At 44.4% G+C, this 16,596-nt stretch overlaps 1 protein-coding gene across 3 annotated transcripts in view; it reads left to right on the top strand.

The window, feature by feature from the left end:
* VGLL4 (vestigial like family member 4) overlaps positions 1 to 16,596 on the top strand; it is a 167,047-nt gene continuing 150,451 nt past the window's right edge. Inside the window, exons 1-2 of one of the 3 annotated variants that reach the window (XM_060631779.3) lie at positions 1 to 309; positions 15,542 to 15,618. In XM_060631779.3, the coding sequence (XP_060487762.1) occupies positions 15,555 to 15,618 (64 nt within the window). In that variant the 5' untranslated portion in view covers positions 1 to 309; positions 15,542 to 15,554. Of the gene's footprint in view, positions 310 to 756; positions 775 to 1,178; positions 1,385 to 15,541; positions 15,619 to 16,596 lie in introns of those variants that run through there. The other 2 variants (XM_078442747.2, XM_060631778.3) reach the window with 2 other exon arrangements.

Below are 16,596 nucleotides of genomic sequence, written 5' to 3'. Positions count from 1 at the left end.
CTGGAGGGGGCTCTTTCCACCCCGACCTCCCTCCCTTCCTCCTCTGCTCCCTCCCTTCCACACTGTTTTCATTTACTAGGACTTCCTCCTCCGGGCGAGGGAGGGGGAGGAAAGACGCTGCCGAGCGCCTGGGGCGTGAGTGTGTGTGCGTGTGTGTGTGTGTGAAGTGGAGAGTGAGTGGAGGAGTGTAAAATGCTGTAATGGGAGGAAACCGAGCCGCGTCAGAGTGCCCCGGACTGCAGCGGCCGTTCTGATCGCAGTGGCACCTGAGTATACACTTCCCCAAGCAAGTGCGACCTGTACCTGCAGGTACGTGTGGCCGCCGGCCTGTCTGGGCAGTGTGGCTGGGGTGTGTGGGTAACGAGAAAGTGAGGCAGCGGTCCAGGTCCGCGTCCCGGGGACGGGAGTCCCCCGCGTGCGCTGAGGTCTCGCGGGCGAGCCGGGTGTGAGCGCCGACCTCCGGGCGCTGGAGAAGTCGTACACCCTTCCAAAGGCTGCCGCTGGAGGAAGGGGAAGCGTGAGGGTCTGAAGCCGAGCACCGCGTAGGTGCTGCGGGTCTGGCTCAAATACTCTGGCACTTGCTGGCTGTGCGTGACGGGGAAGGGGCAGCAGACCCAGTGGGTGTGGAGTAAGGCTAGACCGTGGATGTCGGTGTCACGTGTACTGTGTGCACTGGGTGCGTGGGCCCACTGTGTGCGTGTGGGGAACGTGCCTGGCCCAGAGCAGCAGGCACCTGGGCGCCACGGAAGGTTCGTTGGTGCGTGTACACCGAAGGTGAGTTCCCACTGGCTGGGCCTTTCGGGGGTAGAGATATGCGTGAGATGCCGGGTCCTCGCGCCCTCGGGAACTGGCGCCTCCTCCGGGGGCCCAGCGCCGCTCCAGGCCTGCAGCAGGCGTCCCCCGCCCGAGCGCGTCGGCGCCCGCGGGGTAGGTGCGAGCGGCCGCGGGGCGTGCGGCGGGAGGGGGGAGGGGAAACAAGCCTCTCCCTGGCGCGCGGGGCCCCGCCCCCGCTTCCCAGCCGGCTCACCTGGGCTCGGCCGCCCACCTGCTCGGTAGGAGGGGCGTGTCCGGGGGGCGTGTTCTGGCGGGCCAGGCGGAGCCCGGCGGAGCGGGCCTGAGGGCGGGCGGGCGGCGCCTCATTCCAGGGATTCCTCGCGCTTCCGCGCTCGCGTCCGCCGCGGAGTCGGCCTGGCGCGCGCCGCCCGCGTGTGCGTGTGGGCGTGCAGCGGGGGAGTCGGTGCGGGAGCGCGGGCGCGAGCGCGCCTGTGCGTCGGCGCGCCCCCGGAGTGCGCCCCGCGCGCTCGGCGGTCCCGCCTCCACGCCCGCCCCCGCCCCCCACGGGGCCTGGCCGGCCCGAGGCGGGCGAGCCCAGAGCCGCCCGGCGGTGAGTGCGGGAGAACCGGGCCCTCGAGGGGCCGGCCTGCGGGGGGACTCCCGGGTGGGCTGACTTGGAGCTGCCCTGAGGGGGTCCTCCGGGAGGGAGGAGGCGGCTGGTTCTCGCGGGGCAACTTGAGGCTCCCGGTGGGGAGCCGAAGCTCCAGGGCTCTCAAAGGGAGGTCCGGCTCCTGGAGGGGTCCCGAGAGGAAGGCGTCCTGGGAATGCGAGGCACGGGGCCGGGAAGGGGGCCCGGAGCCCTGTAGACCCTTGGTCCTGGCCAGCGGCACCGGAGGGCTGGGTGTACGACTGCGGGAAGGGGCTGAGGATGGGCCGCTGGGATGGGTCTCGCTTTTCTCTTCCTATATTCCCTGCCCCTCCTCAAAACAAAACGGCACACTCTTCCAGCACCGAATGCAGGCCTCGCCGAAAAGCAAAGGTCTTTCCTTTTTTTTTTTTTTTTTCTTAAAGTCTTCTTTGATTCCTGACACTGAGACATTGAAATGTCTTAGGTTAGGATGACAGTGCTTGTTGGCGCTACTTAGTCTATGCATTTTATTGACGTATATTCGTCTATTTAAGCTAGATAATTAAAAAAAAATCGGTTTCACTTTGATCATTGGTGTTGTATGTTTTTGCTGGTTGTATTTCCTTCTCGGTGGTTAATAAGAACCAGCAGCCCGGGGGCGGGGAGTGGAGGCTGCTCTTCTAGTTTTTATCAGCAGCTGGTTGCTCTCTCTGAAAGGTGCTATCTCTCAGTTTGCAGATTTTACAAATCTGTTTCTAAACCCCAGCCTACCTTGACTATTTGTTTCCTCTGAACGTTCAAAGACAAAACTAAAATGATAGTTTTCCTATTAGTATTCAAAGGTTAGTTTTGCATGCCATTTTAACATACCACACTTTAACTCTTTGCTCTACCCCACCACCTTGAGATGTTCATTGTTTTTCCTCCTTGCTGCGCAGCACTGTGAAGGGTAGCGTGTGTAGTTGAAAGAGCTTTAGGGTCAGTGCCTTAAGGCTGTACTGATGACGCGATCTTGGAACAAGTTTATTATCGTCTCTAAATCTTAATGCCTGAACTTTAATGGGTTTAGAGATACTTTAGAAGTTTGTTGTATACTCAAGACACGATTTTGTGTTTGTTTTCTTCTGTGTGTTTCCTCTTACATCTGGCTGAAAATCATCTCCCCCATGGTTGAAATGATGTAAACCTCTCAAATTGTTATTTAATTTTGGCAGAATATTAATCCCAGGCTGATTTCCCCTGTCACTGGTTTTGTCACACTCTGGGCAGCTTGCTTTTTGCTTTCCATTTGGAAGGGGAATGCAAACTAATTTTTATGTTGACCAAAACACAATACAATTAAGATAATTCTGTTATAAATAACCATGGACTACATTCCCAAACTGTGAATGTTGTAGTGAAAACAGCTCTTGCTTGTTTCTGGAGACATGACTTTAAGTCCAGTCTGTGTCACCTACGTCACCTAAGTTTGTGACCAGAAAAAGTTACCTCTACTTAACCTTTGTATTTGATTCTCCTCTGTAAGAGGGTAATAGTATCTGATCCAATACATCACAGAGGTTCAGGAATTACAGGAAATAATATGCCTTGAAAAGTAGTTGGTATTATGTTATTTACAAAAGTCTTTGAGGATTTCAGAGAGCTTCTTAACCACAGTGGTTGCCACTTCCCCCAGCTGATTTAGAACTGTGAGTTTACCTGACTAGTTCACTTACAGACTTGATCATTGTGAAACCAAAACTTTTACTTTCAGATGTTCTGTTTTATGAGTTCTGTAATGGGAAATTCCTTTTAACTGCTTATGGAGTCAGCCTTGTTGCCAGCCTCTGATGGTTGCCAGAACAAATCCAGAGGAAGATTTTACTTTGTGTCTTTTCTAGGTTCCTTCCTGGATAGTTTTGCTGTGCCGCTTCTAGTTTGCCTTATTAAAATGATAAGTAAAAGGGACACCTGGGTGGCTCAGTCGGTTAAGCATCCAACTTCGGCTCAGGTCATGATCTCACAGTTCGGGAGCTCGGCCTGTGTCAGGCTCTGTGCTGACAGCTCAGAGCCTGGAGCCTGCTTTAGGGTTCTGTGTTTCCCTCTTTCTCTGCCCCTCCCCCACTCATGCTCTCTTTCTCTTGAAAATAAACGTGGAAAAAAATTAATAAAATGATTTTGACTCACACATATTACATTAAGAAATACAAATAACATTAAAAAATTATTCTTAATGTTTATTTTTTGAGAGAGAGAGAGTGCGTGTGCACAAGCGGGAGAGGGACAGAGAGGGAGACACCGAATCTGAAGCAGGCTCCAGGCTCTGAGGTGTCAGCACAGAGCCATATGTGGGACTGGAACCCACAAACCACAAGATCATGACCTGAGCGGAAGTCGAAAGCTTAACCCACTGAGCCACCCAGGCACCCCACAAATAACATTTTTAATGAATGGAAATGTACACCTTAATTAACTGCTCTTTGAGAGCAGGGACAGCCATGTGGGGACAAGCACTGCACCGGATCTGGGTTCTGCAGTTGGTTCTTTTGTGTGATTCCGAGCTAAGCCACTTAGTCTCTCCATGTCTCTTTTTGCTCTTCTGCAAAAGGCCAGAATCACACCTGCATTCCTGCCTCATAATGACCTCAGATGTTCATTTATGACAGCTCACATAAGACAGTGGCTGCAAAAGCACGTGGAAGAAAGCCTCTGAGTAAGACTGGTGATGAAAACAGCCAGATACACAAGCAGCTGACTTCAGCTCAGGTCATGATCTCACAGCTTGTGTGCTAACAGCTCAGAGCCTGCTTGTGATTCTGTGTCTCCCTCTTTCTCTGCCTCTCCTCCCCACCCCCCCCCTTCAAAAATACATAAACATTAAAACAAATAAGTAAAATAGCCATCTTAAAAGTTGTTTTGCACCTTTGAGTATGACTTAATAAAACAATAAGAGTTGTAAATTCAGGAGGTAAAAGTCACATACATTGGGAAATAGTTAATGTGACTAAAATTATGACAGTGTGGCAATCTTAACATGTCAAGTCTGGATTTTGGCGTATGTTAGTTAGATAAGCTGTTGCAGAACCTGGTGAAAGGAAGTTTTTTTGTGTGTGTTAAGTTTGTGCAAGTTGTGTTAACTGAAGCTCATTTGTGATTGTTTTAGGGATCCCATCTAAAGGTAATGACGTTGATATGTGAGATCCTAATAGACAAGAAAAGGGAATGAATGCTGCCAACAGTCACAGCCATTTAGAATATGTCCATGTTAAAATGACGATAGCAACAACAACTGCTTAGCAGTTGGGATTGCCGGGGTGCCTGGGTGGCTCAGTTGGTTGAGCTGGTTGAGTATCTGGACTCTAGGTTTCAGCTCAGGTCATGAGCCTTGTGTTGGGCTCAGCACTGTCAGTGAGGAGCCTGCTTGGGATTCTCTCTCTTAAAACCTCTTTGTCTGCCCCTGCGCACTCTTTCACTCTCTCTCAAAGTAAATAAATAAACTTTGAAAGAAAGAAAGAAAGAAATTGGACCGCCAAATTTTGATAGTATGAATTGCCAAGGTAGGAAAGGCGGAGTGTAAGTAGGAGGTGCTGAAACCAGAAAAATTCTTGCTACCTGGGATGCAGTATGACAGTTCCTTTGCAAAGGAGGAGAATCTTATGGAATATACTCTGTCTCATACCTCAGGTCCAATAACCAGATACAGCCCATCCTCGAATTTGCGAGTTCATCTACTCAGTAAAAGTTATTTGTAACCTCAAATTCGAACTTGCAGCACTGTCTCTGTCATCCATGCACATGCACAGAGTGGTGAAAAATTTAAGTCTCCCCAAGTGTGCATCCTCAGGTGAGGTCAAACAAGGCAAGACTCTGACTTGTTTCAGCTCTCATACTGTACTCTTACTTGTGGTCTCTTTTGTGCCCCATGTTTCTCATTTGGAGGCTTTCTGTTGGTGTTTTTGCTGCTTCTAATGGCCCCCAAGCATAGTGCTGAAGTGCTGTCCAGGGTTCCCAAGAGCCAGAAGGCTATGATGTGCCTTCAGGAAAAATGTGTGGAAAATGTGTGCATTAGATAAGCTTCCTTCAGGCATGAATTGTAGTGCTGTTGGCCATGAACTCAATGTTTATGAATCGATAATAGATCTCAAATAAGATGTCTTTAAACAGAAACACTCATGAAACAAGATATGTATTGATCAATTGACAGAAATGTAACCAGCGGCTTGAAGGAACCTAACTGTGTACTTCCCCTAGGAGCAGTGGTTCATATTCACGAGTTCAGTGTTACTGGACACCTTAGCGAGTGTGACTAGTGTGAATAATGAGAAAGCATGTTTACTGATGCTGGTAACTAGAGTGCTTCCTAACGACAGAATGTGTCATGGGTTAGAAGGCTCTATCTAGGCTTTAATAGGCTGAGTTGAGATTTTGGACCAGTGTATATAGTTAGACCTGGGTGTTATGGAAAATTTGCCATTTTGGACTTTGATGCAAATTCACGTTTCTCATTCTTGGGTGTCCTCTCGTTCTGAGAGGACAGGCACCTGAGGGCTTGTGAATAGGAAATTCTAAGTATCCAAATAAGAGAAACGGCAAGAACAAGCATATCCAGAGTAAACTAAAAATGATGACGCGTTTCCCTTATTTCATATGCAGTGCTATAGAAGGCTGAGGACTTGGGAATGAAGAGACAGATTCACAAGAGCCTAAACATGAGAAAGAAAAGGATAGTTCTGTTTTATTTGACAGCAGTGTCGAAAAATGGTGGGAATTGGTCATCTAAACGAAATGTCCACACTTGAATTTTCTTATCTTTTCCTTAGACAACAGTGGTGTTAATATGGGCCCACCATACAGTTTCTAGGGGACCCTTGAGAGAGATGCGTGAACTTCAGCCAGCAGTGAGAATTTTACCCCAGCATCAGGCAGCCTCGCATAAAAGGAAATATGCTGTAACCTAAGTTTAGTTTTGCAGCATCAGGCTTACGTAGCTGGCCCTCAGCGGGCACATGGCAGCTTTCATACTGCCTGTGCATGGCTGACATTGATACCAAACTGTAGAACAGGAACTGAGGATCTAGTTACTGCACAGTAGCAGTGTTTGTTAGCTTGTGTTGCTGGGTCATCAGGATGACTGAATAGCACATCCCTAACACACCACACCCCTGGGGGAGGGCTAGATAAGGAGGTCCATAGAGTCAAGACTTGGGTCATTTTAGTATTGGAAGACCAGAGGTGGTTGAGTCGAGCGTTCATTTGGGAGTTTCCCTCCAGAGTGGTACCTTTTATTCCACCTAAGCTGGCTGGGATTTTGTTCCCCTGGGAAACGATCAGAGGTGGTGATGAGCAGTAGGCAGGGCCGAATTGATGGCGCACACCTGGGATTACTTAATTCCAACATCTCACAAATCCTACTTTGGAGGATGAGAGATGGACGGCTGCCCAACCTACAGACTGTCTCCTTTCACAGGAGGGGCATGATGTCATTCATTATGGGAAGGGTACAGAACTGTCCCAACTTAGCAAGTTTTATAGCTTTCTAGGACACTGGAAGGACTGCCACCAGCTGACTCTTATTCTGGGGGTTATGCTTGAGGTCGGCAAGCACCTGAAAGCAGCCTAACTAGGGATTTTATGCACATATATTTTCAATTCTTTGGAAGTGGGCATAGAGCATGTAAGTATATTCAGATTTAATACATTTGGCCTTCAGATACATTTTCAGGAGAGGGTATGTGTAGAAGTGAGTTGTATGTAAGCAGAGGGCAGCCATGTCCTGACATTGTACTTGGTATGGAGTATGGATCGAGTATTCATGCCAGGGATATGCCTCGGTAAGGAACGCTGACCTAGCACAGGATCCATCTGTTTATGCTCTTTAAGTAGTATGACTTTTGAAAGAGTATTTTGAATAAGGGCTGGCCTCTATTTAGTAATGTGGTGTACCATTTAAAGTGGTGAGAAACACAAACAATTAGGTGAACATTTGAAAATACCATTCACTGATCCCTAACCGTTATCCATCGTAACTCAGACAACAGGTTTTCTTGAACGTGACTGAGTAGAAGCCATCCTTCCTAATACTGAGCCTGTTCTTGGAGCCTGAAGGTTTGAGGGCCTATGTTTACAGGCCGTGTTGCATTGGCCCCAGGAACATACGGCTGCAGCTATTGACAGTGTTGCTTTGTTCTACTTTCAGAACATCTTCTGCGAGCATTTTCTCACCTGGCTTGGTTACTATTCGCGTGACTCCGTGCTCAGCTCTGTTCAAAGAAAGTATAATATGGCAGCGTTTTCGTGTTTGCAAGAGGGGAGGATTTGTTTCCCTTTGCTTACTTGAGAAACTGTCAGGTTGTTGCCTGATGTATCTCAAGGTGTAGGGAAAGAACATAGACTACAAGTCTTGCCTTGGTTGATGATGGAAGGTTTTTTGGGCGGGGGTGGGGGGAAGGGATGTAACTTAAACTAAAAATAAGTAACTGCTTTTCTTCAAAAGTCTTTATGAAAATCAGCTTAAGTGGAGTAAAAATAGCATTGGATGGTGAGTCAGGGGACTTGGATTCTAGTCTTAGCTTCTTCTGGAAGTCACTTAGATTCTTGGCACTTTGGGTTTTCATCTGTAGGAGAATATGAATAATCTTGTTTGGCCAAGTTGCAGTGAGAATCCAATGAAGTAATTTACATGAGTGTGCTTTGGAAAAGTGTGTGCCCTACAACCTTAAGATGGTGGTGGCTGTTTGAGGCTGACATATATTTCTCAATTGAATTTACAGGGCATTTTCAGTAACGTTGTATCCTTGAATCCACACGCCAAGTTTGTGACCATATGCAGGAGGCAACATTACTGCTTTTCTAAGTGAGGAAACTTGAGCCTGGAGAGGTGAAATGGCCCACACAATTAGTGTTAGCTCTGTAGAGCAGAGCCTAGAAGGAAACTGAGTGAAAGTGTTAAAGTAGGGCTTGAACTTAGGTTTTGTGCCACTAAAGTTCTGGCTGTATTGATGTAACAGATGGCAAAGTGTTGAGAAGAAAAAAAAAGGATTACACAAATGAGAGATATTTTCAGCAAGAACATAGAGGGATGGTCTGAGAATTGGATGTTAACAAGAAGATTATGTGTTGCAAGAAGCTGGGGTGGGGGGCATCAATTGGACACACTGTGGAGAAGAATCAGAAGGGGAATGCTCACCTTCTTGATGCGCCCAAAGCCATGCCTGCCCGTGGCTGTCTGGATCTGGTGATAATTTGGTCTGAAATTTCATTTCGGTTATCCTTCCTACTGGACAGACTGCTCATCAGATCGACCACAGTGTGATATTGCTTCAGGGCAGTGAGGTGCCTTTTCCTTTTCTGTAATGTCTGTATATAGTTCTAACGGAAATAGGAGAGACTCAAAGCCTCTAAATTCTTGATGGGCAAAAGGGTCACATACCTTGTGCTGTGGCGTGAGAGTTCATACTTGTAGGCTTGTGCTCCAGTTGTACTTTATTAGCCAAGGCTGGTTTAGATTATCCCAGGAAGTGGCTCTGATTGCAGGGGGTAGAGGGATGGAACAGGGCCAACAGGAATTAGAGATACTGAATAGTGTGCATCTGGAAACTGGAGATGCCATCAGTACCCAGGATAGTGCTGTCTTCCTGTTTCTGTTTTTTTTGGCAAGTGACAGTGTGGCAGGAACATCAGGAGGTTTGAATGTGCTTCTTCCCACCTCTACTGGCTTCCACCCCTAGCCAGGATGGTTGCTTCATGTTCTCATACTCTTTCCTCAATTATACTGTAGTTAGGCCACTGTTCTTGGAAGAACCATGGAGTAAGATAGTCCTGGTGCTGTAACTTTCACCTGGGAAATCTTAGAACATTCGCATAACATATCTTGAAATTCTGTTCTTTTGCCTGCAAAAAAAATTTGAATACATCTTGTAATTCTATTTCTTTAATTTTTTTTAAAGTTTTTGTATTTTGAGAGAGACAGCATGAATGGCGGAAGGGCAGAGAGAGAGGGAGACAGAGAATCCCAAGCAGGCTCTCTGCTATCAGCACAGAGCTGGATGTGGGGCTCGACCCCATGAAACTGTGAGATTGTGACCTGAGACGAAACCAAGAGTTGGACGCTTAACTGACTGAGCCACCCGTGTGCCCCATAATTCTGTTTCTGAGACAGGTGCTTTTGTCCTCTTGTTGATCAAAAAGGGACAGTTCTTTGTGGACTTCCAAAATAATGGCATTCAAATTTATAGCTGAGCTTGTCATTAGCACTGAATGTCCCTAAATTTTAGTAGCTTTAGAATTGATACCTCTTATTCTCTAATTCTGCACCTTAAGCTATTTGTAAGAGCGTTATTATTGGCGATAAGGGAGTCCAAAGAAAAGAATATGGGTCAGAAAATACTGACCGTTGCTTGTAAAACAAAACAAAATGTATGTTCTATTCATGATGACTTATGTTCATATTTGTCAAAAATCCCCAATGAAGGTGAATGGATAGACCAGAAGTGGATTGCAGTACAGTAGAATACCTTTACAGGTGCAGTTGAAGTCTTTTTTCAGAACCATCTTCTTCTCATCTTAATGGGGCTACATTTCAGGCCTGAGCATTTCAAGTGATTATATTTTTGCTTATCATGATTTTATAGTGTAAAAACTGTCACAGAAAGGAGGACCTGTTACTGAGATGTACTTAGCTTTATTTTCCAGATGCTGCATAATCTTTGGCAAAAGGGAGCAGATGATTTTTGGTTCATAAAGGATACAGAATAAACCAGGGATTTCTCTCCCCTGTTTCAAACCATTCAGACTATTCAAGGGCTTTGCACTGACGAAGAATAAAATCTCAGCTTTGTCACACCCTGCAGAGTATGCTTGATCTGCCCTTGCCCAATTCCCTGCCACCACCTCCTGTCCTCTCCCCCTTGTTTCCTGCCCTGAGGTCATTCCCTCCACATCTCCATGCCCAGCGTGGGTCTGTCTTGGGTATTTTGCAAATGCTCTTTGTCTCCTCCCTGCCGTGCTTCACAAGGCTAATTCCTCTCCTTCAGGTATCAGCTTTCATCCATCTTAGAGGCATCGCTATGTAAAGTTGTGGTCAGTACCCTTTTTTCAATACGTTTACCATCATTTGCAGTTTATTTAATATGTTTGCAAAAGTTTTGACAAATATTAATACATATAAAGGCCATCCATTTCTCATAACACCCTATGAGGGGAGTAATATTAATTCATATCCCCATTTTACAGATGAGGAAACAGACACACAGAGGTAAAGTCATTTTCCAGGGATACACAGATAGGAAGTGGCTGAGCCCAATTCAAACTCAGCCAGGTTGGTGTCCAAAGATCATCCTCTTAAATAACCAATCTGCTAATTTGCCTCTCAGTGTTGTGTGGCCCTCCATCAAATACTGTAATCATTGTTTCCCCCCAGCTCCCCTTACTTTTTACTAACATGTTTTATTGTTTTTTTTGGGGGGGGGTTGTGGATATTGTACAAGGTGTAAAATTCAGAAGTTTTTTTTCCATAAGTTGTTTTTTTTTTTTTTTTTTTTTTTTTTTTTTTATTACTGTTATCTTCCACCTTTATTTGCTTAGGTTTTTTTTGTGGCTAGATAATGCCTAGTTGCTGGACCTCATCTCCCACCTTTATTGAACCAGCCCCTACTTCCCTTATCTCACACCTGGTTCCTGGAGGAGCCTCCTGACTGATCTGCTTCCAGTGACTTCTCACTTGACTTCATCAAGTCAGACCATCCTCCCCAGAACTGCTAAATGAAAATCTCATTAACATCAGATCACCAGCTCGCTCAGGGACTAATAGTTGCTGCCTGTTTCCTGCTATGTTCAGTGTGAACCTGGTTGGCTAGCCTTCTGCTTTTTCCTCTGTCCACCCACATCGTGTTTACCCTGCTTAGATTCTACTGCTCCTTATCCAAGATTCTCCATTGTGAGAATGTCTCGGGTTTTCATTCCGCCTCTGTGCCTTTCCTGAGACTTTTGATCCAACATGACTGTAACATGTAAGGATAAGACAGAGTCCTTGCACTCAGGACATATTCCAATGGTGTGATCTGGTACATAAGAGAAGTCAGAGAGGAGCATGACAGCCTGAGGGAGAGAAACTAGGGAAGGGAATCTTTGAAGTTGCTTTTAGAGGCACACACATGTGCACACCAACCAAAGAATAGATGTTCGCAAGGTATACGCTTTGAGCTGATGCTCATCTCTGTTTTATCACACAGTACACATTTTGGTTTTAAATTATATATTGTCTTTTATTATGCTCTTTTAAATTTGTTTTTTATCCTAGTCCCTTAAAAGATTTGTCTGTTATCTTATTCCTTACAAGAACGTAACTCCTTGAAAGCAGAGATCTTATCTTCTGTTTCTCTTTTCTTTTCAGTACTTCCCTGAACTCAGAATAATTGTGTAATAAAAATTGATTGGTTTCATTAATAAGGTTGCAGCAGATGGCAGGTGCCTTGCAGGTGAACCTTAAACACCTAATCTCTTATCTGCCTACTTTGAACGTTAAGTCGCTTGGGGGTTTGGAATTCATAGTATCTGAATACATTTAAATATGTAATCTCCTAGATGCTAAGATTCTGCATCTACTTATTTGTGTTATTTGATGTTTTTATGCTTTGATATTTTGCTTCTATGCACAACACTTGTAATTTGCATAACTTAAGGCATGTGTTAATGGGTATCTGGGTTTAGAATTTTCACGTTGCTGGAGGAGAGTCAAGAGTGTGTGATCAGGAAGGCAAGGTCATTTAGAACTTCAATTTCATGGGGAAATTAAGGAATTTGAGTCTAAATTTTGTATTATGGAGTAGAATGCTTATCAGCATTTACTTAATCCAAATAAAAGACTTTAAGCCCAAATCTTGCCTGAATAGGAAACTGGCTTAGATAAAGACGGTAAGACGGAGTTCTTGGGAGTTCAGCAAACCTTTCTTCTTCTTTGAACAAGTTCAAAAATCCTTACTCTCAGGAGGTGATCTTTTCTATCTTACCAAGACGATTATGAATGTGAATGCCATTACATTTTCTTTTATTCTTCTGATTTTACTCCTCTTCCCTTGTCTCTGAAAAAGAAGAAATGAACTCTGGTTTATGACGTCACTGCTCTTGCAGTGACTGACAGCCCCCATTTCTGGTGTTGATGAGCAATTGATTTATTTTTGTCGACCACTTTCACCTATCCCCTCCTTACCCCACCCTGTAACCAGCAAACTGTTCTCTGTCTCGATTAATTTGTTTTTCTTCTAGATTTCACATATAAACTAAACAGTATTTGTCTTTGTCTCCTCTCATATTTCGAGACCTTCCAAACCCTGTCAGTTTGTCTCTGCTTTTCTCCTGTCCCCACAGCTCCCTTAACAGTGCCCCTCATTACCTTCTGCGTAGCTCTTTCATATTGTTTACCCTGTCTTTAGCTTCCCATTCTGTAGAATGGGACTACATGGTCCTATCAGAATAATTTTCATTGAATATGTAGATGACCAAGTCAGTTCTCTGCTCAGAGGTTGCAGTGGATCCCTAACACGTACACAATCAAACCCAACTTTTGTCAGAGCCCTCAGTCCTTCCATAATGTGGCCCCGATCGAAACTCCCATCCCTGTCTCCTACTTCCTATTCCCGTTTTATTCTTGTCTTCTAGCTGATTGGGGCAACTTGTTCCTGAATAGATTCTCCTTTTGTTCTTCCTTTCTGGAAGAACTTTTCTATCCATTCTTCAGAGGTTCAGCTCATGGTTCTGTTTTCTCTACAGTCTTTCAGAATTCATCTGTATTTCTGTAGGATTTTGTTTATACCACTATTGTGGCACTTAGCACACTTTACCTTAATCCATTATTTCCCTAAGTGTTCCCTAAGAGATGTTTCAGGTTAAATGAATGGCCAGTGAAATTTGAGAGATTTCATCTATCCAGAGGTAAATACCCCCCCACTGCCTGAGCCTCTGCAGGAGGAATGCCTAGCAGTATATTCCAAGCACAGGAAGCTGCTTAGTTCAGTTTACTTCAGTGTTTCCTGAACTTATTTCTAGAAAAATTTTATCTTGTAAAATATGAACATATAGTACAAAACACTTTAGAAAACACTGCCTTAAACTACTTTCTTGTAGGCACGTCTACTGTACAGATTGAAAGCTCTTTGAAAACAACTACTGGCCTTTGATTTTTTTTTTTCCTACCTTGGCAGCACCTAGTAGATAATTTTTTTTTAATGTTTATTTATTTTTGAGAGAAAGCGAGAATGAGCAGGGGAGGGGCAGAGAGAGAGAGGGAGACGGGATCCGAAGTAGGCTCTGTGGGCAGAGAGCCCTACGTGGGGCTCAGGCTCAGAAGCCAACAGTGAGATCATGACCTGAGCTGCTGTTGGACCCTTAACTGACTGAGCCACCCAGGCGTCCCCATAGTTCACGTTTGTTGAATGAAATTACGTTGCCAGTCAAGACTTGATGTTTCTTTGGGGACCTGAAATACGAATATTATAAAGCAAGCTGATCCACCATGTCTTGTAACTGGCACATACCTAGTGGTTACTCAGTAAATGTTGAAGAAGTCTGATTAAATGCTGAGTGTCTTTTTTAATTAATTTATCTTTTTGAGAGAGTGTGGGCACGTGAGCGGGGTAGGAGCAGAGGGAGAGGGAGGGAGAGAATCCCAAGCAGGTGTTCCATTGCTGTCTTTAAAGGGTATAGTTAAAGGTATTTCTCTCAGTTGAACTAATAGAGTATGTCTGTTTTCCCAGTAATTGTGTATGTGTGCCTGTGTATGTGTGTGTGTGTGTGTGTGTGTGTGTGTAAGTAATCTGGAAAAGAAAAATTGGGCGAGGTGGCCTGATTTTCTAGGTTTTCCACCCACCATCTTTAAATGTTCTGCAGTCTTTGCTTTTATATGTATGCTGTAATTTAAGAAAACAATTAAAAATAAAACCCAGGCTTATTAGAAAACATGGCAGTAGATAAATTGGTGATGGGTGGTGGTGATAGTGGGTACTTACAAAACATATTTAAAATGTTTTTTTAATGTTTATTTATTTTTGAGAAAGAGAGAATGCGAGCAGGGGAGGGTTAGAGAGAGGGAGACACAGAATCTGAAGCAGACTCCGGGCTCCTAGCCATCAGCACAGAGCCCAGTGTGGGGCTCGAACTCATGAACCGTGAGATCATGACCTGAGCTGAAGTCAGATGCTTAACCGACTGAGCCACCCAGGCTCCCCAAAACATATTTTAAAATAAAGATACACAGGGGCGCCTGGGTGGCTCAGTCTGTTTGCATCCGACTTCGGCTCAGGTCATGATCTGACGGTCCATGAGTTTGAGCCCCACGTCGGGCTCTGTGCTGATGGCTCAGAGCCCGGAGCCTGCTTCAGATTCTGTGTTTCCCTCTCCCTCTCTCTCTCTCTGCCCCTCCCCCACTCATGCACGTGCGCTCTCTCTCTCTCTGTCTCTGTCTCTCTGTCAAAAATAAACATAAAAAAATTTTAAAGAAAGATAAACATATTGGGCTTAGAATACTACTTAAGTTAAAATGCCATTTAACTCATTTTAAAATAAAGATTCTTATTGGACTTCAAATACTATTTAACTCACCCCTGGAATTCACAGACCTTTCACTAGTACATTGAGTATATTAAGTGACAAGGTCACAAAGAGTCTCTCAGCTAAGTAGGTGAATGAACAGAATGGTTCGAGCTTAGTCATTTTTGTTAAAACTAATAAACCAACAACCACCACCACCACAACAGAAATCTCAGACTGGTAGTACCACTACGTTCATAGAGTAGCCTTTGTTCCGAAGCTGTTTTTTACTTGGTATGTCTGAATGGGCATGTTTTTATGCATGCACATAAACATTTATAAGCACAAATAACATGGGCATGAATATTCACAATATCCATTCTTTTAGTTCTAACACTAGCTGTTTCCTGGAATCTGCAAGGTTTAGCTTAGTACACAGAATGGAATTTAACCCTTTCCTCTATTTGTGCCTGAACCAAATCCACTGCATTTCTTCACAGATTGGAAGATTTTCATCCTCAGGATTGTGATTTGCATTTCATGGGGGAATCATTCTAATTGTTAACTACCAGAATTCTTAAGGAGTCCTTTGAATTCTCTTTAAATTCTATTCTTTGTCTCTCTTTTTTTTCCGTCTAGGCTCCAACCAGGAATGGAGACGCCATTGGATGTTTTGTCAAGGGCAGCGTCTCTTGTGCATGCTGATGATGAAAAACGTAAGTCATGAACCTGTTTTAAAGCACTTTTACCCGTGTCCCCTTGTCTCCTGCATTATCATAGACTCACGTGTTTCTCCACACAGTTTGATGGTTATGTGCAGTTAACTTTGGTTGTTCTCAGAACAACTTAGTATTCTCCTTTTCATTTTCAAGTGCTAGAACATGTAAGTCTTGTAAATGTCATCTTTGGATACCACAGCTCCAAGGGTTAACTCGAGGAAGTCCTGTCCTTCCTGGCTTCCCAGCTCTTGAGTGAAGATAGTCCTTAAGAGACACTTAGGGACTCTGGAAGTTTACATAAATATGTGTTGCTTGACAGACAAATTGACCAGGAGAGAACTAGAGGTGGAAAAAATCATCCAAGAGCATTCCTGTCATAGGTGGCACGTATGTATGTGATAGAAAATAGTCTTGAAAATTCCATTTGCGTGAGTGAGAAACAGCAAATATTGGGGGGAAAATTCACTAATGTGGTGGGGGACAGGTGAAAGGAAAAAGAACATGACATTGTTCTCCATGAGGTTATTCCACAATGTGTTAAAGTGGGTTTCCTGCTCATCCTAGGGTTTTTAGTTAAGTTTTTATTTAAGTTTTTAAATAAGTTCTTTTTCAAAGTTAAAATTGCTTGTCGAACAGTATTTGCAAGGGTGACTGTTTTATGTGGGAACCAAGTTTTCTTTTTCTAAGCACTAAAATGCTAAAAACAAAAAAATTTCTAAGGTTGAGCTTTTATACACTATAAATTCTTTTTTTATTTTTTATTTTTTTATTGAAATCCAAGTTAACATATAGTGTAATAATGGTTTCAGGAGTAGAATTTAGTGACTTGTCACTTATGTATGGTACCCATTGCTCATCCCAACAAGTGCCCTCCTTATTGCCCATCTCCCATTTAGTCCATCCCCCCACTAACATCACTCCAGCAGCCCTGTTTTCTGTATTTAAGATTCTCTTATGGTTTGCCTCCCTGTTTTT

Source organism: Panthera onca, chromosome A2, assembly GCF_046562875.1.
Source record: "Panthera onca isolate mPanOnc1 chromosome A2, mPanOnc1 haplotype 2, whole genome shotgun sequence".
Lineage (NCBI taxonomy): Eukaryota > Metazoa > Chordata > Mammalia > Carnivora > Felidae > Panthera > Panthera onca.
The sequence above is the reverse complement of the archived record's forward strand: the minus strand, read 5'-3'. Positions and strand labels throughout refer to the sequence as shown.